This window comes from Lutra lutra, chromosome 5 (assembly GCF_902655055.1).
Source record: "Lutra lutra chromosome 5, mLutLut1.2, whole genome shotgun sequence".
Lineage (NCBI taxonomy): Eukaryota > Metazoa > Chordata > Mammalia > Carnivora > Mustelidae > Lutra > Lutra lutra.
Window position 1 is genome coordinate 79,373 of NC_062282.1, and position 27,362 is coordinate 106,734.

Genomic DNA, 27,362 nt, shown 5'->3' on the forward strand with positions numbered 1-27,362 from the left:
ACACCATTTGTTGAAGAGACTGTCATTTTTCCATTGGACATTCTTTCCTGCTTTATCAAAGATTAGTTGACCATAGAGTTGAGGGTCTATTTCTGGGCTTTCTATTCTGTTCCATTGATCTATGTGTCTGTGTGCCAGTACCATACCGTCTTGATGATGACAGCTTTGTAATAGAGCTTGAAGTCTGGAATTGTGATGCCATCAACTTTGGCTTTCTTTTTCAACATTCCTCTGGCTATTCGAGGTCTTTTCTGGTTCCATATAAATTTTAGGATTATTTATTCCATTTCTTTGGAAAAAATGGATGGGATTTTGATAGGTATTGCATTAAACGTGTAGATTGCTTTAGGTAGCATAGACATTTTCACAATATTTGTTCTTCCAATCCATGAGCATGGAATGTTTTTCCATTTCTTTGTGTATTCCTCAATTTCTTTCATGAGTACTTTATAGTTTTCTGAGTACAGATTCTTTGCCTCTTTGGTTAGGTTTATTCCTAGGTTATCTTATGGTTTTGGGTGCAATTATAAGTAGGATTGACTCCTTAATTTCTCTTTCTTCTGTCTTGTTTTTGGTGGATAGAAATGCAACTGATTTCTGTGCATTGATTTTATATCCTGACACTTTACTGAATTCCTATACAAGTTCTAGCAGATTTGGAGTGGAGTCTTTTGGGTTTCCACATAAAGTATCATATCATCTGCAAAGAGGAATAGTTTGACTTCTTCTTTGATGATTTGGATGCCTTTAATTTCTTTTTGTTGTCTGATTGCTGAGGCTAGGACTTCTAATACTATGTTGACTAGCAGTGGTGATAATGGACATCCCTGCCGTTTTCCTGACCTTAGGGGGAAAGCTCTCAGTTTTTCTCCATTGAGAATGGTATTCATGGTGGGTTTTTCATAGATGGCTTTGATGATATTGAAGTATGTACCTCTATCCCTACACTTTGAAGAGTTTTGATCAAGAGAGGGTGCTGTAGGGGCGCCTGGGTGGTTCAGTGGGTTAAGCCGCTGCCTTCGACTCAGGTCATGATCTCAGGGTCCTGGGATCGAATCCCACATCAGGCTCTCTGCTCAGCGGGGAGCCTGCTTCCCTTCCTCTCTCTCTGCCTACTTGTGATCTCTCTCTGGCAAATAAATAAATAAAATCTTAAAAAAAAAAGATTTTATAAAAAAAAAAAGAAAGGGTGCTGTACTTTGTCAAATGGTTTTTCAGCATCTATTGAGAGTATCATATGCTTCTTGTTCTTTCTTTTATTAATGTTTTGTGTCACATTGATTGATTTGCAGTTGTTGAACCAAACTTGCAGCCCTGGAATAAATCCCACTTGGTCGTGGTGAATAATCCTTTTAAAGTACTGTTGGATCCTATTGGCTAGTATTTTGGTGAGAATTTTTGCATCTGTGTTCATCAAGGGTATTGGTCTGTAATTGTCTTTTTTGATGGGATCTTTGTTTGGTTTTGGGATCAAGATAATGCTCATAAAATGAGTTTGGAAGTTTTCCTTCCATTTCTATTTTTTGGAACAGTTTCAGGAGAATAGGAATTAATTCTTCTTTAAATGTTTGGTAGAATTCCCCTGGGAAGGCGTCTGCCCCTGGGCTCTTGTTTGTTGGCAGATTTTTGATGACTGTTTCAATCTCCTTACTGGTTTTCTATTTCTTCCTGATTCAGTTGTGGTGTTTACATGTCTTTAGGAATGCATCCATTTCTTCCAGATTGTCAAATTTGCTGGTGTATAGTTGCTCATAATATGTTCTTATAATTGTTTGTATTTCTTTGGTGTTGGTTGTGATCTCTCCTCTTTCATTCATGATTGTTTATTTGGGTCCTTTCTCTTTTCTTTTGGATAAGTCTGGCCAGGGGTTTATCAACCTTATTAATTCTCTCAAGGAACCAGCTCCTAGTTTTATTGATTTGTTCTATTTTTGTTTGTTTGTTTCTATTTCATTGATTTCTGCTCTGATCTTTATTATCTGTCTTCTCCTGCTGGGTTTAGGCTTTCTTTGTTGTTCTTTCTCCAGCTCCTTTAGGCGTAGGGTTAGGTTGTGTATTTGAGACCTTTCTTGTTTCTTGAGAAAGGCTTGTATTGCTATATACTTTCCTCTCAGGACCGCCTTTGTGGTGTCCCACAGGTTTTAAACCATTGTGTTTTCATTATCATTTGTCTCCATGAATTTTTTCAATTCTTCTTCAGTTTCCTGGTTGACCCATTCATTCTTTAGAAGGATGCTTTTTAGTCTCCATGTATTTGGGTTATTTCCAAATTTCCTCTTGTGAATGCTCTTCAGAGCATTGTGGTCTGAAAATATGCAGGGAATGATCCCAGTCTTTTGGTACTGGTTGAGACCTGATTTGTGACCCGGGATATGATCTATTCTGGAGGAGTTCCATGGGCACTAGAGAAGAATGTGTATTCTGTTGCTTTGGGATGGAATGTTCTGAATAGATCTGTGATGTCCATCTGGTCCAGTGTATCATTTAAGACCTTTATTTCCTTGTCCATCTTTTGCTTGGATGATCTGTCCATTTCAGTGAGGGGAGTGTTAAAGTCCCCTACTATTATTGTATTATTGTCGATGTGTTTCTTTGATTGTGTTATTGGTTTATATAGTTGGCTGCTCCCATGTTAGGGGCATAGATATTTAAAATTGTTAGATCTTCTTGTTGGACAGACCCCTTGAGTATGATATAGTGTCCTTCCTCATCTCTTATTATAGTCTTTGAAAATCTAATGTATCTGATATAAGGATTGCCACTCCTGCTTTCTTTTGCTGTCCATTAGCATGGTAAATCATTTTCCACCCCCTCACTCTAAATCTGGAGGTGTCTTTGGGTCTAAAATGAGTTTCTTGTAGACAGCATATTGATGGGTTTTGTTTTTTTATCTGATAACCTGTGTCTTTTGATTGAGGCATTTAGCCCATTTACATTCGGGGTAACTATTGAGAAATATGAATTCAATGCCATTGTATTGCCTGTAAGGTGACTGTTACTGTATGTTGTCTCTGTTCCTTTCTGGTCTACTACTTTTAGACTCTCTCTTTGCTTAGAGGACCCCTTTCAATATTTCCTGTAGAGCTGGTTTGGTGTTTACAAATTCTTTTAGTTTTTGTTTGTCCTGGAAGCTTTTTATCTCTCCTTCTATTTTCAATGATAGCCTAGCTGGATATAGTATTCTTGGCTGCATGTTTTTCTCATTTGGTGCTCTGAATATATCATGCCAGTTCTTTCTGGCCTTCCAGGTCTCTGTATAAGTCTGCTGTATAAGTCTGCTGCCAATCTAATATTTTCACCATTGTATGTTACAGACTTCTTTTCCTGGGCTGCTTTCAGGATTTTCTCTTTGTCACTAAGACTTGCAAGTTTTACTATTAAATGATGGGGTGTGGACCTATTCTTATTGATTTTGACGGGTTCTCTGTGCCTCCTGGATTTTGATGCTTGTTCCCTTTGCCATATTAGGGAAATTCTCTATAATAATCCACTCCAATATACTTTCTGCTCCCCTCTCTCTTCTTCTTCTGGAATCCCAATTATTCTAATGTTGTTTTGTCTTATGGTATCACTTACCTCTCAAATTCTCCCCTCATGGTCCAATAGTTGTTTGTCTCTCTTCTGCTCAGCTTCTTTATTCTGCAACATTTGGTCTTCTATATCACTAATTCTCTCTTCTGTCTCATTTATCCTAGCAATAAGAGCCTCCATTTTTTTATTGCACCTCATTAATAGCTTTTTTGATTTCAGCTTGGTTAGATTTTAGTTCTTTTATTTCTCCAGAAAGGGCTTTTATTTCTCCAGACAGCATTTCTCTAATATCTTCCATGCCTTTTTCAAGCCCAGCTAGCACCTTGTGAATCATCATTCTGAACTCTAGATCTGACATATTACCAATGTCCGTATTGATTAGGTCCCTAGCCTTCAGTACTGCTTCTTATTCTTTTTTTTGTGGTGAGTTTTTCCACCTTGTCATTTTATCCAGATAGGAATATATGAAGGAGAGAATAAAATACTAAACGGGTGGCAAAGACCCCAGAAAAAAATGTGTATTAACAAAATCAGAAGAGACCCCAAATTGTGGGGTAAAGAAAGGGGGTAAAAAGAAGTTCCAAAAAAATTCAAGAAAAAAAAGAAAATATATATATTAGACTGGTGAATAGAACAGAGCCACCCACTTAATTCTGGGAGTATTTTGGTCTCTTAAAATAAATTACCTCCCAAAATTTTAAAGAAAGAAAAACCTTTATATGTGTGTGTGTGTGTGTGTGTGTGTGTGTGTGTGTATATATACACATATATATGTGTGTGTGTGTGTGTGTGTGTGTGTGTATACACAAATAAGGGTAAACACAATGAAGGGATGGAATATGGCTGTAAAGATGAAAATTTTTAAAAAATTCTTAAAAAGGAGTTGATAAGTTGGTTGGAAAAAGAAAGAAAAAGAAAGTGGAGAGAATTTGCTCAGGCTGGAGACTAGAACAAAGCCCTGTACTAGATTTAGGGTATATTTTGATCTATTAGAAGTTGTATCCCAAAATTTTTTAGAAGAAAAAACCCTATGTGTATACAAAAAAATAGTTCGATACAATGAAGGATAAAATATGACTCTAATAATGAAAGTTCTAAAAGATTTTTTAATGAAAGGTATTGTTAAGATAAACTAGTTAAAAAGCATTAAAAGAGGAAAGAGTAAAAGTTTAAAAAATTAGAATAAGAAAAAAATAAAAATAAAACAAATTAACTTTGCAAGACTAAAGAATCATGGGGAGAAAGCCATGAATTCCATGCTTTGCTTTCTCCTCCTCTGGAATTCCACTGTTCTCCTGTTGAACTTGGTCTTGGCTGGATTTCTTGTTGATCTTCTGGGGAGGGGCCTGTTGTAGTGATTCTCAGGTGTCTTTGCCTGAGGCAGAATTGCACCTCCTTACCAGGGGCCGGGCTAAGTAATCTGCTTGGGTTCGCTTTCGGGAGCTTTTGTTCCCTGAGCGCTTTCCATAGAGTTCCGGGGGATGGGAATGAAGATGGTGGCCTCCCAAGCTCTGGCCTGGAGGAGCCGAGAGCTCAGGGCCCCACTCCTCATTGCGCCCTCGGAGAAAAGCTGTCAATCCCTCCTGTCTCCCTGGCCTCCAGATTCGTGCTGAGCTCACCCGGCCTGTGACCAAGCATCTCTGTCTCTGGCTCACAACCCCGCCTGGAATCTCCAAGCCCATCAGATCCCTGCTGCTCTTCCAAGGGGGTCTCCCTGGATCTGCCACTTGTGGGGTTCCTGCTCAAAGAGCATTGGCCCGACTGTGCCTCAGATTACAGTTTAAGGTAACCCCGAGCTGAGAGCTCACTCCTCAGCTCTGTCTCTATAGCTGGCTTCCCTGCTCTGATACCTGTGAGCCATGCCACACTCAAACACCCCTGATCCTTCTGTGACCCCGTGGGACCAGAGACCATGCTGTCCCCGTGTGGGCTTCACTCTGGCTAGCATCTGGAGCGATGTCCCTCAGCAGAGCAGACTTTTAAAGGTTCTGATTTTGTGATCTATTGCTCCACTGCTTGCCGGGAGCCAGCCCCTCCCCACGCGGTCTATCTTCCTGTGGCTTTGGATTCAGTTCTCCGCCCGTCCTGCCTTCCCGAAAGTGGTCGACTTTCTGTTTCTGGAATTGCTGCTCTTCTTCTCTTCAATCTCCTGTTGGATTTGTTTTTCCAATCCATGAGCATAGAATGTCTTTCCATTTCTTTGTGTCATCTTTAATTTCTTTCATCCATGTTTTATAGTTTTCAGAGTACAGGTCTTTTACCTCCTTGGTTAAGTTTATCCTTAAGTGTCTTATTACTTTTGATGCAATTGTGAATGGGATTGATTCCTTAATTTCTCCTTCTGCTACTTCATTATTTATGTATAGAAATAGAAGATTTCAGTTCATTGATTTTGTATCCTGTGACTTTACTGAACTTGTCTATCAGTTCTAGCAGTTTTTCGATGGAGACTTTTGGGTTTTCTGTATAGAGTATCATGTCATCTGCAAACAGTGAGAGTTTGACTCCTTCCTTGCTGATTTGGATGCCTTTCATCACTTTCTGTTGTCTGACTGCTGTGGCTAGGACTTCCAGATGATGTTGAATTACAGTGGCGAGACAGGATATCCCTGTCTTCTTCCTCACTGTAGAGGAAAAGCTCTCAGTTCTTCCCCATTGAGGATGATGTTAACTGTGGGTTTCTCATCTATGGCCTTTATTATATTAAGGTGTGTTCCCTCTAAACCTACTCTGTGGAAAAATTTATCATGAATGGATGTTGTACTTTGTCAGATGCTCTTCCTGCTTCTATTGATCACATAGTTCTTATCCTTTCTCTTATTGATGTGCTATCTCATGCTGATTGATTTGCAAATAATGAACCATTCTTTATATTGAATAAATCCCACTTGATCATGGTGAATGATTTTTTTTAATGTATTGTTGGGTTCAGTTTGCTAGTATTTTTTTAAGAATTATTGCATCCATGTTCATCAGGGATATTGGCCTGTAGTTCTCTTTTTTAGTGGGGTCTATATCTGGTTTTGGTATCAGGGTAATACTGGCCTCTCGGAATGGATTTGGAAGTTTTCTGCCCTTTTTTAATTTTTGAAATAGTTTGGAAAGAATAGGTATTAACTCTTCTTTAAATGCCTGTAGAATTCACCTGTGTAGCCATCTGGTCCTGGACTTTTGTTGGATGGGAGATTTTTATTACTGGTTCAATTTCTTTGCTGGTTATGGGTCTGTTCAAATTTTCTATTTCTTCCTGTTTCAGTTTTGGTAGGTTTGGTAGGTTTTTAAGAATTTATCCATTTCTTCTAGGTTGTTAATTTGTTACCATATAGTTTTTTCATAATGTTCTCTTATAATTGTTTGTGGTTTTGTGTGGTTTGTTGTTATTTTTCCTCTCTCGTTTGTGCTTTTATTTTTTGGGTTCCTTTTTCTCTTTTTATGAGTCTGACTAGGGATTTATCAATTTTATTGATTTTTTTCCAAAGAACCAGCTCCTGGTTTCCTTGATCTGTTTCACTGTTTGGTTTGTTTCTGTATCATTTATTTTTGCCTGTGTCTTTATCATTGCCATTCTCCACTGGCTTTAGGCTTCATTTGTTGTTCCCTTCCTAGCTTTTTCAGGTGTAAGCTTAGGTCATATATTTGAGATATTTTTTGCTTCTTGAGGAGGCCTGCATAGCTATATGCTTCCCTCTTAGAACCACTTTTGCTGCGTCCCAAAGGTTTTGGACCATCACGATTTCATTTTCATTTGTTTCCATGTATTTTTTAATTTCTTCTTTGATTTCCTAGTTTACCCATTCATTGCTTAGTAGAATGTTCTTTAACCTCCATGTATCTGTGGTCTTTCCAGACTTTTTCTTGTGATTGACTTCAAGTTTCATAATGTTGTGGTCAGAAAATACACATAGTGTGATATCGATCTTTTGGTACTTGTTGAGGACTGATTTGTGACCCAGTATGTGATCTTTTCTGGAGAATATCCCATGTGTACTCAAAAAGTATGTGCATTCTGCTGCTTGAGGATGAAATGTTCTAAATATATCTCTTAAGCCCATCTGCTCCCGTGTGTCATTCAAGCCATTTGTTGTTCCTTGTTGATTTCTGCTTAGATGAGCTGTCCGTTGCTGTCAGTGGGCTGCTAAAGTCCCCCTACTATTATTGGGTCATTATCAATGAGTTCCTTTATGTTTGTTGTTAATTATTGTATATGTTTAGCTGCTTCCAAGTTGGGGGTATAAATATTTACAGTGTTGGGACTTCTGATCTTCTGGTTGCATTGTCCCCTTTATTAAGATACAGCACCCTTCTTCATCTCGTGTTATAGTCTCTAGTTCAAAATCTAGTTTGTCCAATTTAAGTCTGGCTACTCTGGCTTTTTTTTTGATGTCCATTAGCGTGCTAGATGATTCTCCACCCCCTCACTTTCAATCTGGAGATGTCTTTAGGCCTAAAATGAGTCTCTTCTAGACAACATATAGATAGGTCTTGTTTGTGGTTTTTTTTTTTTTTTAATCCATTCTGACACCCTACATTTTTTGGTTGGAGCATTTAGTCCATTTACATTCAGAGTGTATTATTGATTGATTATTGGTAAGTATGAATTTAGAACTATTGTATTACTTGTGAAGTTGTTGGATCTAGAGATTTTCTCTTTCCTCTCTTTTCTTTGTTGCCTTTGGTCCCTCCCACTCAGAGTCCCCTTTAATATTTCTTGCAGGACTGGTTTAGTGGTCATGAACTCCTTTAGTTTTTGTTTGCCTGGGAAATTTTTTTTTTATCTCTCCTTCTATTCTGAATGACAGCCCTGCTGGATAAAGTACTCTTGGCTGCATATTTTTCCCACCCAGCATGTGAAATACATCATGCCACTTTTTTCCTGGCCTGCCAGGTTTCTTTGGATAGACCTGCTGCTAACATGATTTGTCTTCCCTTGTAATTTAGGGACTTCTTTTCTCTTGCTGCTCTCAGGATTCTTTCCTTCCTTATTTCTGCATTTTACATAAATAGAGTATGGTCTGTCCCACTAGTTGTGTGGTTTGTTCTCTCAGTCCTCAGGTTGATATCCTGGGTTTTCAAAATGATTTGATAGTTATCTAGCTGTGTTCGAGGGATGAGGTAAGCATAAGGTCATCCCATTCTTTCGCCATCTTAACTCCTCCCCAAGTGATCTTGCCCCAGAGGTCTTTGAGAAGCACTTTTTTTCCCACTTATTTTCTCCCTCTTCTTCAGATCGGATTGTTTCTAGCACTCTATCTTCAGGGTTACTGACTCCATACTCTATTCATTTCCATTAAGCTATGAAGCCCTTCTAGTGACATTGTTTAGTTCAGATATTATATTTTTCAGCTATAAACATCCAGTGGGTTTAAACATATTTTCTCTGTCTCTGCTAAGATTTCCTATTCTCTCAATAATTGCAAGCATTTTTTCCTTTACATCATCAAGCATAGTTATGACCACTACTTTAAAGTCCTTGTCTAATAATTCCAACATTCAGCTCTTTTCTGGGTTGACCTCTGTTAACTGTCATGTCCCTTGAGAATGCATCACATGTTCCTGATTCCTCACATGTCTGGTAATTTTGGATTGTATTCTGGATATGTGAACATTCTGTTGAATAATGTTGAACTTGCTGACTGTGGATTCTGTCATAGACATCCATGGCAGACTGTTTTGAAATGCATGTAACTTGGTTGGACTCAAACTGAAAACTGTCCCCTGTGTAGGTCTAGTTCAGTTCTTTTTGCCTTTAGCCACCCAGAGTCTTCTTGTGTATACATGGCTCATGGTCAGTGGGAGTCCTGGGCACAGTTTACACATAACTGGAGCTCCCTTTCTCCCTTGTAGGATTTAATGTCTGCATTCCAACCCAGCTCTGTTTTCTGGTTCTTCAGGCCAGAAAGATGCCTGTTTCTGTCAGAGCCTCAGTCAATCCAGTCTCCCATGTTGGCATCCTGCCTTCAGGCCAAAGTCATGCAAATGGAGAGCTCACCCCCTGCCGCTCCCTTCATCCATCTTTCAGCAGCCCTCCTCAGTGAGTCGGACCTTGTTTGCCACTCTGCAGCATCTCAGGTTGTCTGGGAAGGACCAGCTCTGCCATCTCAGAGTCGCTTCATTCATTCTTCTCCTTCCCTTCCCCCCATCATCTTGCCTTCTCTTACTTTTCAAGTTTTCCCTTTTTTTTTGGGGGGGGGGGTCTTATTTGGAATCTTTCTGTCATTTCTCTTTGCTACCTTTTCCTTTCACCCCTCCGTACCTTCATTCCTGGACCCAACTACATTCAGCCCATTAATGCCACCAGCAAAGCAGGGTCACTGGACCCTAAACCTGCCTCTCAATCCTGTCAGTGGTAGTCTTCCCCAGAGTGAGCTATCACAGTGGTCCTTCTGATGAATGCATCTGTGGCCATAACCAGTGACTGCTTCTCCTTGGCAGTGTGAGGTAGTGGGCTCCCTGAAGGCCTTGCACAAGCTGGTTGACAGCTCGCAGCTGACCGCAGACCTTGATGGCTCCTTTCCCTACAGCCACAGTGCCTGGATCTGCTTCCGTAGGGTAAGGTCACAGCCACAGCACCTGCCAGTGTCCTGGGACTTCTCCTCATGCAGATGTTTTCACTCACACCTGAAACAGGTGGCCCTACCCCATGTGTTGTGCCCACCACGCTGCACTCATGGGCTGTGGAGAGTCACACTGTGGTGGGCTTGGAAGTCCCACAAGGGGCAGGGCGGGTGCTGCCCCCAGTGCTTCTGTGGACACTAACACTGTGTCTGTCCTCTCCTGCTTCTCCCACCACAATAGAAGCTGGAGCCTTTCACCACAAATTGCGAGGATGCCATTGTCTTCCTACAGAATTCAGTCCTCTCCCTGAATACCCCCCGGACCCTGAGCACAGCACAGGTAAGTTCTCCTGGATTTTATTTTATTTCACAAGCATGTGGGTGGGACCATCAAGGTTTAGCCAAATCTATTATCCAGAGCAGGGATTTTCAAGCCTTTTTAAACTTGTAAATTCCTTTCAATTTGCAAAGGACTTCCAAAAGACCACTTCTTTCTGTCACCAAAATAAATAAATAAATAAATAAAATCCCCCCATGCCCGAATAAGAAATCCCCACACAGCCACCGCGTGTGCTGGTGTGCCACTGAGGCCTGAGTACGTACCACTGGGACACCGAGGCAGACTGGCTGGAGGATAATCAGCAGCCTAGAGACCTGGGCTGGAGACACCTCAGGGTACAGGGCATATGGGCAAGGTCCACACAAACCTGTCCAAATGCCAGGCTCTCCTCCTGCGCCAAGTTTCCCACTTCCCTCCTTTCTCCTCTCCTTAGTCTTGCCTGCCCCTCGGGTGAGCACCTCCGGGACTCACGGCCTCCCTGCTGGGGTGGGAGTCCAGTGTGCATTCCACCATCCCGCCCAACTTTCAGCTTGTTGATAAACCCAGGAACGCAGGTCACACCTGGCGCTCCCCGTGGAGGACAGGGTTCTAGGCATGCTTCTCCCACCCCATGTAGGAAGTCACAGACCTAATTGGCAAGCACAAAGCAATGATGAAGTGTGTGCTAGAAGATGCCCTCCTGGTGGCCCTCCGACTAGAGGGTGGCGCCGTGCTGGCGCGGCTGAGAACGGAGCAGCTGGGCACCAGCCAAGACTGCCGGTGAGTGCCATGCTGGGGCTGCCCGTCCAGAGTAATGTCTGTTCCTGTCACCTGCAGCATCGCCCAGGGGTCCAAACCTCTGTTCTTGCTAACGGGCACACTTTGAACGGGAGCCTATGGACATTTGTATCTTCCAAACAAAAGGAGCAGCTTCCTGGGACTGCTCAAGTGGAAGGCAAAACTCATCACCACGGAATTCAGCAGAGGTCCTGGGGGAAGGCTTCTTTGTCTATTTCTGTCCTGGGGAGCCATGCCCGCCCACTCACTTTTCGCCACACCCCTGCACCTGTCACTCCCAGCACATCCTGTTCCTGCTCTGGCTGTGGACCTCCTTGGAGCGTTCCATCTGTGTCCGACGGAAGGGAGGCCAAGAGCGCAGCTGTGCTTTCTTCGCTAGGTTGTCGCCAACAACGTATGTCTCTGAACAACTTGGCTTTCTGACACTTTCTTTCCCAGGGATGCCATCGAGGCCGCCTCCAGGCTATACAACCAAGTGGACGAAGAGGTACATCGGCTTGTCCTCGCCTCCAACAGATGTCTGCAGGAGCTGGAGAGGCTGCAGGGAGTGAGGGCACTCCAGGAGCGGCAAGGCCAGGTAAGCGCCCTGGTCAGAGAAGCCGGAAGAGGAGAACATTTTGAGACTCTGCTCCTGAAATAACGACTGTCACCATGTACTACATTATCATCCACTTTCCTCTGGGAACGTATGCATGGAAGAACTTCTCAAAAGCTTGCACATATTTCTAGTTAAATCCTTGTGCTTTTATCAATCACTATTCCCATATGAGTGAGTGAAGCAGGAGCCCCGGCACAGCCAGCGGACAGTGTAGAGCAAGGTCAAGTGTGGCTGGAGGCCTTCTCTGGAGGCCTGTGTGTCCCTTGGGGCAGTCAGGGTGGGGGATGGCCACAGCCAGGGCATCCCAAGGCTGAGTCCCAGGACGGCCAGCACGCTCAGGGCCGTGTGGAGGCCTGGACCTCCGCGCACTTGTTCGGTTCCAGCCCAGGTCCCTGGCTCTCCCGTCTCCCACCCTTGTACACGTCACTGCGCCTGCATCGTTCGCACTTTCTGATTGTTTGCTTTGGACAGGCGCCTAGACTTGGGGTGGCTGGGGTGGGGGCCTGCCGTCTTCGAGGTTTTGACACGTTTGCCAGATGGGCCTGCAGGCAGCCTGCCTGGTTCGGCCGCCTCGGCAGTGTCCCTTGCTCACCGACGTGAAAACAAGTCCCTCACCCCTGCACTGGGATTTTTATACCACAGTCGACCTTCTTCCTCTCTCTGTGGGTTGTTTTCTTCTCTACAAAAACCCAGCAGCCGCTTCCCCAGCTCGAAGCTTCACGCTTACAGGCACGACTCACGCAGACACTCTGGTCATGCGACAGATACTTGCCCCAGTGTGTCACCGCCCTTTGCTATGATGGAAATGGCCTTTCCTACCTGAAGGTTTCAGAACAACTGAGGTAGTCCGTCCTAAGGCTTGTACAGTTGGGATTTTTCCATTCACTCTTGAAGCCAACCAGGACTTTTCCCGGAGGTTGGAAGAGGGGCTGCGCGTCTGAGGGTCTCTGCTCCTTGACCGGCTCCTGCTCTTCTGCTCTCAAGCTGCTGGTGTTTGTGAAAACCCAGACACGACGTTCTCCTCCATGGCCCCGTCCACAGAGAGCGTGTGCTCAGCTCCCCTCTGCCTGAGCGCGGGGCCACCCAGCACAGCTCTGCAGCCATAGCTCCAGGCCCGTCGCCGCACCGCTGGAAACCTCTCCCTGGGCCCCTCACAACCAGCATCGCTGGCATCACTAGCCCACGGGAACACGCACGGACGTGACGTCTTAACCCCCGACGCGTGTGCCGTGAAGGACTGCCGTCCCCCCCGTGGTGCAGGTGGGGGCTGACCGCTGGCCCCTCCCGCTCTCCCAGATAGCCCCAGGTACCCTAGTGCCATCCTCCAGAAAAGACGTCTGGGTACGTTCAGCATAGTAACAAGTTTCAAAACGGAAAGTTCTGCGCACAGCCTGTCCACTTGTGCACTTGAGCCCCAGAGACGCCATAGGCTGAAAGCGACCTGAGGTAGAGACGGCAGTGAAAACCTCTAGGCGGGTGTGCCGTCAGGGTGTTTGCCAGCCACAGCTTGCTGGGCTCTGGCAGCTGTGCGGGCCTGTGGCAACCAGCTGAGCCGGCCCCTCAGCAGTGTCTGCGGCTTTCCTTTGGTCCCCACGAGCATAGAGCCAGACTCCTTCACCACGTTGAAAATTATTAAAGCCTTCCTTTCCGATGTAGATCATGTCGTGGTTGGAAAGAGGAGGGAAGTTCCTGGCCCCTTGGAGCTGCTGTGTCTTGAGAACACGCGGCAGCAAGGGCGGGGTCCCAGACCTTCCACGACGGTGACGGCGTGTCCACACGGGAAGACTCACACAGAGAAACAGAGCAGGTGCCAGGCTTGTGTTGGCCCTTTGCTCCTTGGACTGCAGCAGTCCTTGTCAGCTGATGGAGGAGAGCAGCTCCCAGGATCCAGAGGACACGATCTGGGACTTCACGACGGTGCCTGAGCACCATGGCCGCCAAGCTGAGTGGAGGGAGGGAGCACTGGCCAGGGGGCTCAGCTGTCTGACTTCCATGAGGCAGTGAGAGACCCTGTGGAATGGCCTCCAGAGACCTTCATGTGCTGTGGACATTTAGGGAGCCAGGTCCCCGCGGGGCCTGAGGAGCTGAGCCCTGGGACAGCTGGCCAGCACCCCCCGACACTGTGCCCTGGGCTCCCAGCCACCGTGTGAGGAATGTACTCATTGTCCCAAAAGGACAAGCAAAAAGGAACACATGAACTTTCCTGTGTTTACCAGCTCAGCTCTAAGAGTCCACTTGTGGTCAGACCCCAGGACAGTCCAATATGGCACACACTTGCAAACTCACCAGCACCCCGAATTGTCTGTACCCTGGAGCCCCCAGCAGCACAGCTCCTCCTGATGGGACCCAGGGGGTTGGGGAAGACCAGAGCAGGGTGGGACCTGTCCTCGCAGCCTGGCATCCATCCCATGGCCCTGGGACAGCCCTACCTCCTGTTCTTGGGGTGCCGTGGAGGAGTCAGACCTCACTGGCTCAGGCGCAACCTCATCGTCGCTGCCCTCAGTGCAAGTCTGGCTGACTGCTGCACCTGTGGGCGGAGGGGTCCTCCTCTTGCTCTGGCCACCTGGCTCACCACTGGTCCTTGATGCGGGGCACCTAGAGAGCAGGAGGAGCGTGACCAGTTTACTGGAGCTGCGGCGTGGCTGCATGAGGTGGGATGGGGTGCCAAGGCCGCGGTGGCCGTGACAGCCCTCCACAGCCCTGACGGGCACCGTCCTTTGCCATGCAGGTGGATGGAGTGGAGGCAGTGGAGCCATGAGCGCCTGGAGCTCCGGGCCCAGAGCCAGGCATGGAATGTGTGCAGAGCTGTCCCCATGAGGCTGCAGAGCTGATGGTGCAGAGCTTCCCCGAGGCCAGCACGGCAGCGGTGCCCTGGTGTGGCCCACGGGTGATGCGGCAGCAGCCACCCCTTAGAGCTGCAGACCCAACTCCTGCTTCCAAGAGGCCCTGTCTGGGGTTGGCCCAGACCCTGGCACTCCGCCTCTAGACCAGAGAGCCCTGGAGCCTGAGCTGGCCCCGGAAGCTGAGAGGAGGCAACCGTGAGCTGTCCCGGGCCCACCCCCTGACCCAGACAGCCGCACTGGGCAGCAGGCCCAGCTGCTGTCTGGCCTCCCTAGACGAGCCCCTCCGTGCAGGCAGGAGACCGAGCCCCTGGCCCCAGCCATGCCTTCCCCACAGGACAGCACCCCCTGCTCCTCCGAGCCCATCCAGACACCCACCACCCACCCCGGAAACAGCCCCTGAAGAAAATGAGGAAAACACGAAGCTTTGAGATCGCACAGCTTGACAGTGGGCCCAGGGACGCCCCCTGGCCAGGGCCACACCGGGGTCTTCATCGGGGGCCTAGAGGTGACCAGCACCGTGGCCTCTGAGAAGAAGCCCCCACCGAGGCCACATGCCGAGGGCCCCCTGGTCACTCGGAACTGGAGTCTGTCCTCTCCCTCCAGGACCCACCCCTCTGAGGAGGACGGAAGGAGGCGAGCAGGAAGGTGAGGTGCGCCCCCCTCCAGCCCTTGGCCTGGTGGTCCCTGTGGTGCCAGAGAGTCAAAGCCTTGGGCCAAATAGAAAACCACAAACTTCCCTCGAGCTGCACTGTGTCCGGTCTAGGCAGTACACTCTCGTGTGAGCTCAGACGAGACGCTGCTGGCCCCGCCGCCTTCGGCAGGCTCCCTGCAAACTGCTTCCTTTTCCGTGGCTTGGGGCACCGGGCTCACCCGCTCTGTGGCTGAACAACCGCTCTCGTCTGGGGCCCGTTATAGACAATCACAATAAGCAAGTCACACCTGGGATATGAGAAGTAATTTAAAGTAATTTAAAAACTTTAAAGAAAAAATGTCTCTCAGCCCTGAGGTCAGAAGTGTGTGTGTTGCCCGAATGGAGATGTCCGTATGAATTTGTTTAATCTGTAAGAAGATATGTGTAAAGAGATATATTTTATTGACTGTTGGGGTGGAAACAGTGGGCAGGGACTGTGCCCAGCCCTAATGACGGGGAGTGCAGGCAGCTGGAATCCCAGCCTGGCCCTTGGGCCGTTGGTCCGTCTATATAGTGAGCTGGGCGGGCTGCCGGTAGGGCGTCGTCCGAGCTTTCTTTGCTCGTTTGGTGGTGGACACGTTTCCTCCTCATACAGAGACCATACTCCCCTGAAACACACCTTCACGTTTCAGGTTCCAGGTGGTTATGGTGCAGCTTGTTTGGGGCGGAAACTTGAGGTGGAACAGGAAGGGTTCATTGGGGAGTCCCTGGGTGGCTTTTCCTGGGGTTTGGAATCCCTCGGAAGGCCCTGGGAGGAAGCACTCTCCCAGTCCCCCAGCTCCTCCTGAAAGTTTTAAAGGCACGGACCACAGGGATGGGGGCCTTCCACTTGCTGGGAGGCCCAGTGCTCCGCCGTGGGCATCCTCAGTCTGGAGCAAGCAGGTTTAGGAAGGCGACCTGCCTTTGTCCCCGGGGACAGGTCCCCCCTTCCACCTTTCACAGGCCATGGACCTGTCAACCCAGGGTCTGGTAGTGGGACCCCACAGCACAGCAGAGAGGGAGCACGTCCTGCTCAGGTGCCGGGGCCCAGAGTCAAGAGCGTTAAACTAACCCAGTCTTCCGTGAAAACCCAGGCCTTCGGCCAGTTGCCCGGAGAGAGTCCCTGTCACTCGGCCAGCAGTCATTTCCGCAGACATTTCTAGCCATTATGCCAAGTGTCCATTTCCAAATGGCCAGACCATCCTAGTTTTGTTTTTAAATATTTAAGGCTGCCTGTTTTCAGCAACTGTTGATAGGAGGGGTGCTGTGGGTCCTGGGACCCCGGGTTTACTGGGGGGACGTCCAGGCCTCCTGTGCCAGCACTGCCGGGAGCGCTGCCGCCACAGGAGCCACAGGTATTTGTTAAGTCTGTTATGGGAGTGTGGAAAGGAACCAGCTCTCCGGCTGCAAGTGGGCAGCAGCCTCTCCGGCCACAGGTGTATTTCCTGTCAGTGGTTGCTTCTGATTGCTTTCCAGCTTTAAAAGAAAAAAGGCAGATACAAGTAATGGCAGAAAAATGTCAGCGAGCCCCCTGCTATCCTGCGGATTAATTCAGGAGCGTTCTGGCAGAGCGCTGTCCCACGGGAGGGCGGTGCACCCTGATGCTAGCAGGTTGGGCTCTCCTCGGTGCCTCCAAAAGTGCCTTCTGCCGCAGACACATCCCTGGCTGGACGCCACACCAGCAGGGCCCGGGAGCCCTCTGCATGGCAGGAAGGAGCTGCCTTCCCCTGCTCCCCACGTCTGCTCCGTCCTGGGCCCCGAGGCCCTGCTCTGCCATTTCAGCCCCAGCCGCTGCTCCTCGGTCTCCAGGTCAGACGTCTCTGCCACGTAAAGCTGGGTTTCCAGAAGCGCCTTCCCATAGGTTAGCAGTCCGTGGGCGTTGGAAAACATCTCCCTGTACGTCCCCAGCACAGGCTTCTTTGCCGTGTTTAAATCTTCCCACTGCCAGAGCCGTCCCTGCAGAGGGTGCCGGCATCAAGCCATCTGGAGATGAGACCACAGGGCCCGGGTTCAAGTTCGGGGTCCTGGGAGTCTCTCTTGTTCACTTTCCAGAAGAATCTTTTACCCTAGACAGCCGTGACCAATAGTATAGAGACATTTCACACAACTGGTTTCTACTACGCCTTCCTCCCCGTGTTTCTCTTCTTACTCGTTTATGTCAAAGGATCCCACGAGACAGCGTTTGCCGCTGACAGATCACGTAGGAAGTGCTTACGTTCTGTGCACATGCGGCCCACATCTAATCACACGCACTCCTCTGGGCCTGCAGAGCACCTCGTCTCCGTGTGAGGCAGGAATGACGCTGGCCGAGGGTGTCCGAGGCCCGAAGTGAGGCCAGGCCTGCAGGGGTCCGCCCTCAGGGTCCACCCACCCCCTGTCTTCCAGCAGCCGCCGGCAGCACATAATGGCTGAGATGGTCTCCACGGAGAGGGAGTACGTTAGGTCCCTAGGGTACGTCATCGACAACTACTTTCCAGAAATGGAAAGAACAGACCTGCCCCAGGCCCTTCGAGGGAAGCGCAGCGTTGTTTTTGGGAACCTGGAGAAGCTCTATGACTTCCACGGCCAGCGTTTCCTGGCAGAGCTGGAGCGCTGCCAGCCCTGCCCACTAGCAGCGGGCCGCGGGTTCCTGAGACACGTGAGTCCCTCCCTCCGGGCGCTGGGCTGCGTGGCAGCTGGCTGTGTGGTCAGCTGAGGGGACATCAGCCCAGGGTGCCCTCGGAGAGCCCGGCTCTGGCAGTTCCCACGGTTCAGGGGATTTGGATCACTGCAAACCAGGCCTAGGAGATGTGTCCCTAACAGGACGCAAGACCCGTCAATCAACAGACACCAAAATAGACGAGAAGCCTGTGGGTCTGATCACTCTGGCCGTGTCACTCGGTGCCACCCGAAGGCACCCTTGGCTCCCCAGAGCCACATGCCCCTGAGAGTTCACTGCACGGTCACACACACATCCCTCTCCTCACTACTCGAGGTAATCGGCCCAAAGCAGCTCCCCAAATCAGTTTGCTCCCTGTCCCTGGGAGCCCACCTGGTGCCCTCCACAGTCCCTTGGCGTGCAGCCCCGTCGGGGTCTCGACGGAGGCTCATGGAGGATGCACCAGCTGGGGGGCTGCTCTCTCCTTAATGAGTGAGTGTTTTCCCAGCTGCGGACATGAGCCTCTTCCCTCCCAGGTCTTCGTGAAATTCTGAATTCAGTCTGTAGAGAACATGCTCTCACCAAGTCAGTGCTCCAGGCAGTGGGGACGCAGTGGCCTCTGGGCTGCGGGCAGACGTGGCTCTGGGCCCAGCGTTATGAAATGTAGATTACAACAGACATGTCAAAGAAAGCCCATGTTGCGTCTTTTCAGCTATTTCTAAGAAGGTGCTTTTAGCCATAAGGCAAACTCTGTGTTGCTTTACATTGACAACAATGGTGAGAATTTTAAATGTTGACACAACTTTGGTTCTTGACCATTAAGGGGCAAACCCTTCCCATGCTCCTTCCCAGGCCGGCCTCCGCCTCTTCCCCAAACCCTGTATTGTAAAGACCGATTCTGGAACTCTGGCATCAACCCGAGTTGCCCCCACATGCTGGGAAGCCAAGAGGGTCTTAATGCAACCTTGAGCCTCCTCATCGCGTGCCCGTGGGGCTCTGCAAGCAGAGGGTGGGGCAGAGGCACAGACACTGCCCCGGCCCCAGCTCAGGTGCTCGGCGCCCTCCCCTGTTGCAGGAGGAAGAGTTCAGCATGTACGCGCTCTACAGCAAGAACAAGCCCCAGTCGGACGCCCTGCTCTGCAGCCACGGAAACGCCTTCTTCAAGGTCACCCCCCACCCCACAAGCCGCTCTGCCCCCCCGCCCCGGCCCAGGCTGACCCTCTCGCCCCGGCCCTTGCAGGACAAGCAGCAGCAGCTGGGCGACAAGATGGACTTGGCCTCCTACTTGCTGAAGCCCGTGCAGCGTATGGGCAAGTACTTGCTGCTGCTACAGGACCTGGTGCGGGAGGCTGGCGGCTGCCCCGCCGGGGAGCAGGAGCTGCGCGAGCTCCAGGCCGCCGCGGACATGGTCCGTTTCCAGCTGCGTCACGGCAACGACCTGCTGGCCATGGACGCCGTCCGAGGCTGTGACGTAAGTGCCCCGAGGCCCGGACGGGCTCTCCTGAGATGGGGAAGGATGAGGCCTGGGGTCAGAGCGCGTGCTCTCCTTTGGGGGTCTCCTGAAGCTTGAGGCCTCCCGAGGGGCCAGCGGACCAGGGCGGTAGGGATGGCTGCCGTGTCCAGGCAACTGTGCCTGGCTCTAAATGGCTCACCGTCCGCTTGTTGGGGCGACTTCAGAACAAGGGGATGCATGGCTTGGGGCCGACCAGCGTCGGCTCACCCCATGCCACCAGCCTCTCTGCTGGGGCGCCAAGGCCCGGCGCCCGTGCCCCCCACACGGTGGCATGACGGGCCTTGCATAGACAGAAGAAGAGCCCTTTCTCCAGCAGAGCCCCATGCCTCGGACAGCTGGAGGGACAGTCACAGAATTCCTAGCACAAAATGAAACTGCATGTGCCCCGCTGCAGACAGTAAGAGTTTCATGAGCAGCCGGTCTGAGCGCAGGCCCTCTGGTTGCCGTGATGTGGCCCGGCTCCCGGGTGGACTGTCCTCCTGCTGACCGACCCTGGGACCCTTGCAAGGTGAACTGGCCAATGTGTGGGTATGGTTGGAGCTGTGCTGACACCCTGCCCCCTGACCCCACCTGGGCTGGACGGGGGACCCCCGGCGCCAGCTAGGAAAGGTAGAGCTGTGGCTGCAACTGCTGCCACAGATGGAGTCCAGCACAGAGTGTATTTCTCCGTGGACGGCCGTGGAGGACACAGGGCACCCCAAGTGTGGTCACCCCCAGGACCCCTTCATTCAGCAGGCCCAGCTATTTGGGACAGGGCTGGCCATGGGCTGGGAGGTCACAAGAGAGCTTGCATGGGTTTCTGTGGTTTGGAATGCACACCACAAAGGGAGCCGTGGCTTGGCCAGGGTGTGGAGCCCACGTCCTCCCAGATAGCCACCAGCCCGGACTGCAGCTTGTGGGGACGTCTGGCGGCAAGGGGCGCTCGGGTGCAGAACTCGTGATAGGGTCCCTGTCGGGTGTTTACATGGTAACGAGTGAGACTAGCCCTGTGTCAGCAACGGGGCTTCCGTTCCAATGGACACCAGGGCTTTCGAGTGGAAGGTGTGGTAAAACTGAGCTGCGACCGTCGTGCAGACGAGCGCGGCCCTTCCTGGCCTCCTGGCTTCAGCCCCAGTTCCAATGTGTGGAGCCGTCCCCATACCTCCGAGCACATCTCAGACACCAGCTGGGCTTCCAATAACTCAGCTCAATCCCGCTACCATCCCCCTAGACATAGGGCAAGACCCCACGGGGAGGGGCTCCGTCCTACGAGACGCCCCCGACACACCATACACAGACGTCATGGCAACCACAGCCCAGAGAAACAGCTCACTTCCAGCATCCCTGATTTGTTGTAAGGGGCCTTTCTCGGGAATAGGCAGCCAGAATAGAGGCATGGGGCCCGGTGTGGGGAGAGGGCCATGCCCCCACCCCAGGAAGCCACACTTGTTCATCCCAGAAGCTCCTGAGCTGTGTCCTTTGGGTCTGACGGAGGCTTCCTTACACAGGCATCACTGGGGAGGCACCGGCCATTGGAGGTCAGTTTACCCCCAGCCCCTGGCCTCTCCGTGGGGGTCAGGGTGGGGTCGGGGCAGGTCCGAGTGTCCCTGAGGGAGGCTTGCTCCGTGTGCAGGTGAGTCTGAAGGAGCAGGGGCCACTGGAGATGCCAGGACGAGTTCATCGTGTGCTGCGGGAGGAGGAAGCACCTGAGGCACGTGTTCCTCTTCGAAGACCTCATCCGTTTAGCAGGACCAGGAAGGTGGAAGGGGGTTATGACACCTACACGTACAGCAGTCCTTCAAGGTAACGTGGCTGCCTCACATCTGATGCTTCAGGGTATCAGGTCCTGGTCTGCTGGGCACGAGCAGGGACGGGTGACACTCATTTTCTGGGCTTCTGTGTCTGAGCTCTGAAAGCTGCAGAGACACATTTGTCCTTTACGGTTCCCAGGGCTGTTTCAGTGGCTGGAAAACTCAGTGTCTCAACTGGTAACTTAATTTCCGATTTTGGTGAAGGCAGACACTGGAGATGGCCTTCCCCTGGGCCAGTCACCAAGTGTGACCCCCACCCTCTGGAGGTTCTGAGCTCCTGAGCCCCCAGGAGGAGCCCACACCTGTAACCCCTTACCTGCCAACGCAGAGGAGAACACCAGAGGGGGTCCTTTGGCCCCGTCCCGTGCAACAGCCTCAGGACACCATAGAGCCTGCCAGTCCAGCCTCCCTTTCTCCAGTGGGGAAACTGAGGCTCCAAGACGGAGCCAGTGCACATGGGCGGGACCCCCGTTCATCCTGCACCGTTCAGTGTCGGGTGAAGGAGCTCCATTCCTGAGGTGCTGCGGTCAGCTGTCTGCTGGAGGGGTCGTGTGCTCAAGTGCGGATCGGTGTTTGCTGACACTGCTGACACTCGCGGCTTCTGGTGCAGACGGCGGAAATTGGGATGACGGAGAATATTGGAGACAGCGGCTTGAGGTTTGAGATCTGGTTCCGCAGGCGGCGGAAGTCCCGGGACACCTACATTCTCCAAGCCAGCTCTGCAGAGGTCAAGTCAGCCTGGACCCACGTGATAGGGCAGATCCTGTGGCGGCAGGCTCTGCGGAACAGAGGTGGGCAGAAGAGGGCCACCCAGGGCCAGCTCTATGTTTAGGGGGCCAGTCTCGGGGTAGAGATTTAGGTCCGGGGTGAGGGGCTGAGTTCAGGGCAGGGCATTGGGGTCAGGGGTGTGGGGCTTGGACCTGGGTAGGTGTTTGGGGTCAGTACGGAGCAGGTGGCCCTTGGAGAGCTCCTCCATCCATGTGGAAATGGATGACCCTCCCATCACTGCGCAGATAAACCTACCCTTTACAAGACCTCCATCCCCACAGGGAACTCCAGAGATGTTGTCATAATCTGCTCCGGGACAGCTTAGGCCCACTGCTCTCTGCCTCACCCTTCGTCAAAGTGTCCTGCCCCTCTGGACATGGGGCTGATGGCCCGCTCGTGGCCTCCCTGGAGGAGAGGGCCATCCCCATCAGGTGCTGCGCTCCTAGTGCCAGGATTCCCCTAGGTTTCCTGCTCCTGGAAGTTGGCCCCCTTGGTTGGTCCTCTCCTCTGCCCCCCCAATTTCATCCCTGGAGCCCCCCCCATTCACACCCGCCGGGCGGTGTTTCACCCAGTCCAGCTGCTACAGATGCCATCTGCATGGCCGCCCCTCTAAGCCGGCCCTTTGCTCCGACTGCCCAGGCGGGAGAAACCCTAAGGGCCCCAGTGTCCTAACATGGAAGCACGATCTCCTGACCTTTCTCAGCGGCCACCTGGCCAGCGTCCTGGCCTGTCGTCAGAGACGCAGCACGGCCTCCCCCAGCAGCTTCCTCCAGAGGGCAGAGCACCCCATGCACACGCGCATACACGCATGTCCACACTCGCACATGCGTACGTGTGCCCTGCAACTCGGCTCAGACACTCACTGGCTCCCAGTCCCCATAGAGTGGACCCGGCCCTTCCACGGAGCAGGAATCCCCCCCGGCCTGACCCCCACTGCCCTCCGCAGTCTCCTCCCTTCCTGCCCCTCCCTCTCCACTGCCCCCAACTGGAATAATATCTTTGGTTTTCTTTGCTTGGTTTTACCCAGGAGTAACTCATTGTCAGACCCTCACGCTATGCTCTGTAGTCAAAGCCATGTAAATGTCTGTCAGCTTGTCTGTCTTGTAGCCGTGTGCCCCTGCAGGTTTGGCTGACTGACCCACCGTCCTTTATGCTGAGAGAGGACCCCTCCCTTCTCTGGCGCCCAGTCGGACACCAGTCCCTGAGTCCCGTGTCCCCCTTCTTCTGGTTTGCTCCTTGAGCTCCCTGAGAAAGGCCACGGTGAGGCCAGACCAGAAGCACATACCAGCACAGGAGCCCCAGCCCCTCGGGGGCCCTGTAACACTTGGGGAGGGCGCTGGGCCAGGCCCTGCCGTGCTTCTGGTCTGGATGGTTGGGTACAGTGTCATCAGCAGTGGTATCAAAGCCAAGCAGCTGCTTGGAGAGTTGTCCTGCGTTACTCCATTTTAGAACTCAGAATGCAAGAAATGGTGTCCCTGGGGACAGGCGACAAGCCGTTCGTGGACATCCAGCCCAGCGATGCAGCCATAAGTGGCCCGGCTGTCAAGAAGGGAGCAGGTAACGTGGCTTCAGCCCTCCCCCCGTTCTGTCCCATGGACTCAGACTCAGGCCCCTGGTACTCAAATTGGACCCCAAGAGCCGGCACAGCAGGCTGGATGGGTGGTGGCCACGTCACGCCTGACAGGACTGAGCAGGAGGGACCTGGTCAGTTTCCCAGACGACTACTCCATCTTCGGATCTGGGCTGCACTTGGAGAGCAAGTGCCAGGCTGACCTGCTTTCTGTCCCGTTCCAGAGTTACGGACCGGAGCATCCGTGGTTGTGCCCCTCTGTGACCATGCTATCCCCTTTAAGAGACCACATTCCACCATCTCAGACAGCAGTACCTCCTCCTCAGGCAGCCAGTCATCCTTGGCCCTGGGGCCACTGAGCCCGAAGTCACTGGCCAGCCCAGCCCTGCTGAGCTCCACCCACTGCCCCTGGTCCGCTGACTTGCACGCCTGCTTCCAGGAGGAGGAGGAGCTGGAACAGGAGCCCGGCAGCCCGCCTTCCCTGCGTGAGTGCGCCCAGGCACAGACCGTGCCCACTCCAGCCTCCAACAGCTGGTTCCAGGGGTGGGGGGGTTCACTCGGTCATCTAAGTCACTTGCTTTTACAGACTTCCAAGAGTCTTCAAACACATTACGGTTTTTCTTTAATTAAAAAAAAAACAAACAAAAACTGTCACTTCCACCTACGACGAGGTAACAGGGAATAGGTTTAAAACAGCAAGCAAACCAGAACCAGACACAAGCAAACAGGAACAGATGAAATATGTGAAAGGCGATTTCAAAACCTACGACATCCCGCTCCAAAGGTAGTGCTGTGAGAGACAGGACTGTGATGGGGGCTCTGTGACTGCTCTGATTTCTGCCTTGAGAGCCCCCAGGTGTGGGACAGAGAGCCTGCAGACCCCCGGTGGAGGACAGAGCGGGGGAGTCCCGTGCCAGGACAGGCCTCCATGGTCTGGGTACAGCAGAGAGCACCACACCTGGGAAGGCTGTCTAGGCCAGATCCCTGGACCACGAGAGAGTACCCTCCACACACACACACACACCTGTTCCCAGCAGCTGATGGCAGCATCCCATCCCCAGGGAGGTGGTGGGTCCTGAGCGGGGCCTGCAAGGGGGGAGGAGGGTGTTGGACTGAGCGTCCCTGCTGACCTGCCACCATGTCGTGAACACAGGACATCTGTAGGGAATCCAGCCACGTCCTGGAACAAAGCTTAAGGAGATTTATGGGGTCACAGAAATCCCCAGCAGCCGACAGGGTAGGTACACAGGCTGGTACCAGGCGAGCAGGGAGGCAGGAAACAGGCTGTAACAAGGGCAATGATCAGTCAGCCAGAACCGAGGTGGTCGCTAGAATTCCCAGTCCCGGCACTCACACCAGCGTTCCACATCCCTGATGTCCAGAATGCTGGGTCACAACCAGGAAGATAGGATGGACGAAACTTGGCACGAACAAAGGCCACAGTACTTAGGGTGGACATATCCTCAGGTAACAGAAAGGTAACAGAAAGCATAACTTATTGGAGACAAATCGGTAGACACTGTCCAAAATGACACACAGAGAATCAAGGCAGAAAATCGATGACATGTGGGACAATTTCGAGAGGCTTCATAAACACCTAAAAGCCCCAAAATGGAGGGACAACAAAACTTTGAAGGCATGGATATCTCCCTGATTTGGTGAAGGTGTAAACCCGCAGGTAGGAAGCCCAATGAGCCCCAGCACCCGTAAGTGCACATCATCCGCGGGGAAGCCAGTGACACATGGAACACCCTGAGAGCAGCTAGAGAGTGGCCTGCTCTGTGCCGGGGACAGGGACGGTGGCGGCAGGGTTCTCATCGAAGACAGCACAAGGGAGGGACAGTCCAAACACTCTGAAAGAGAAGACTGTGAAACTAGAGCTCAGTGTGACAGGTACGCCTTTCAGTAACGGTGAGACCAGGACGAGTTCATGCCTGCGGAAGCCGAGACGGCTCACCAGCAGACCCGAAGTGTCCAAGGACGATCTGCAGGGAGAAGGGCAGGGACGCTCGGAGCGGCAGAATGAAGACTCTAGTGAAATTTCTGTGAGGACAGCACAGAGGAAAGGGAACACGGCAGGAACATCCTTGAGGCCGATGGGACATGCGCGTGCAGGACATCTGGAAATGTGGCCATTCTGTGCCATGGCCAAGGTGTACAGTATCACGGGAGGCATCTGATTCATTAGATAGACATTTTAAACCCCAAATGACCCCTCAAATAACAAAACACTTAGAGCTAATATGCCAGCAGGGGAGATAGAATGGAAGTGTAGGAACAGCTCAGTCTAGAGAAGGCAGGAGAGCAGAACAGAAGGACTAACGAGGCAGCAGAGACGAAGGCTGAGCACACAGTGACCACAGGGGGGAGGAGTGGAGCCTCTCATGAGCGACTGAGTGTGCCTGTGTGGATGAGTCCCTGTGCCAGGGCCCGCAGCCAGGCTCTACCTGCACCCTAGCCAGCCACGCACCGACGACCTGGCAGGGCCAGACTCAGTGCCGGCCTGCCCTCGGCTCCACACCGAGGGAACGGGTGTGCGGCGGCACTCCAGTCGTTGGTTTCCTCTGCCTCCTGCCTGAGGGACCCCACAGGCGTCTGGGTTCCCAGAACAAGTCTTCCCACGGTACCACAGCCCTAGGGAGGCCCCTGCTCAGGGCAGCACTGCCCGGGACCCACGTCCTTCCAAGCCCCCATGTTCCTCCGCTGCCATGACAGGACAGCGGCTCGGAGAGCACCCCCGACCACAAGCGCGTCTCTGCGCAGATGGAGGCATCGTGCCGGAGCCCTGCTGGGGTGCCTGGGTGCACAGAGCAGTGGCCCCTCAGTCGGGCTTGTCCCGTGCCGGCCCACGCGGGGCATGGCTGGGGGTCTAACCCACCTTCCCGGCGGCGGCCTCCCAAGCCCCCACATGGGCCAGAGCAGCCCCCGCGCCCTGAGTCTGTGGGTGCGGCTGCCTCTTCTCCCGTGGAGGGCAAGGCTGCCTGCGGGAGGGCTCTGTTCAGCCAGGCTCAGCCCCGCGCAGAAACTGCACGGTGATCCCAGCATCGTGATCCCTGCGCAGAAGCTCGAGGCAAAGCCCCCACGGCCGCCAGGAGGTCATGCCCACACCACAGGGCCACGGGCTGCGTGCATGCAGAACATGTGGCGATGTACGGCTTCGCTGGCGGGGACGCGAACAGGCCCGCGAACAGGCCCCCTGCAGCCCTTTGGGGCGGAGACCTCGTCCCCCTCCCTTCCCGCTCTGCGTTGAAGCCACGCAGACTTTCTTTGGCCTCATTTTCTGTGTTTCCCCTTGGAGTTGCCCGGTGTGAGCCCGAGGCTTCCCGCTGGAGGAGAGAGCCCCGTCCCCCCATCCTCTGATTCCAGAAAAGCTGGGTCTGGAGACACTTGCTCCTAAGGGTGCCTGGCCCCCAGCAGCGTCGTCCTGCCTGCACAGACCCAGCCTCACAGTCGCCCTGCGATAAGTCTGCATGCGCAGGACATGCCTTGTTCTCTGCTTACACGCTTCGGGGGGCCTTGAGTGCTGAGCACTGAGATGGGGGGGCGGCCAGCCCTGACCCAGCCCCCCTTTGCAGTGACTGAGGGCACGTCATCGGGGGACAATGGCCTCGGGCTCCCAGAGCTGTTCTCTGAGGAGGGCCCCAGGAGGGGTGCACAGGTGCCCACGCTCAGCCAGCACACCACGATGGTGAGTCCCCACTCCTGAGACCCCCCCCCCTGCCACCCCAAGAGAGGCTCAGGACCTGCTCAAGGATCCTGGTGGGTCTTCC

General features: G+C 52.1%; 1 protein-coding gene across 1 annotated transcript in view; it reads left to right on the forward strand.

The window, feature by feature from the left end:
- PLEKHG4B (pleckstrin homology and RhoGEF domain containing G4B) overlaps positions 1-27,362 on the forward strand; it is an 81,174-nt gene that overhangs the window by 51,702 nt on the left and 2,110 nt on the right. Inside the window, 21 exon segments of the mRNA XM_047731344.1 lie at positions 9,964-10,080; positions 10,327-10,425; positions 11,042-11,184; positions 11,641-11,791; positions 14,539-14,569; positions 14,572-14,702; positions 14,704-14,727; positions 14,729-15,026; positions 15,029-15,114; positions 15,116-15,288; positions 17,699-17,951; positions 19,027-19,116; positions 19,192-19,422; positions 21,077-21,103; positions 21,105-21,180; positions 21,183-21,230; positions 21,233-21,246; positions 21,865-22,045; positions 23,472-23,579; positions 23,817-24,077; positions 27,168-27,280. Of these exon segments, the coding sequence (XP_047587300.1) occupies positions 9,964-10,080; positions 10,327-10,425; positions 11,042-11,184; positions 11,641-11,791; positions 14,539-14,569; positions 14,572-14,702; positions 14,704-14,727; positions 14,729-15,026; positions 15,029-15,114; positions 15,116-15,288; positions 17,699-17,951; positions 19,027-19,116; positions 19,192-19,422; positions 21,077-21,103; positions 21,105-21,180; positions 21,183-21,230; positions 21,233-21,246; positions 21,865-22,045; positions 23,472-23,579; positions 23,817-24,077; positions 27,168-27,280 (2,655 nt within the window).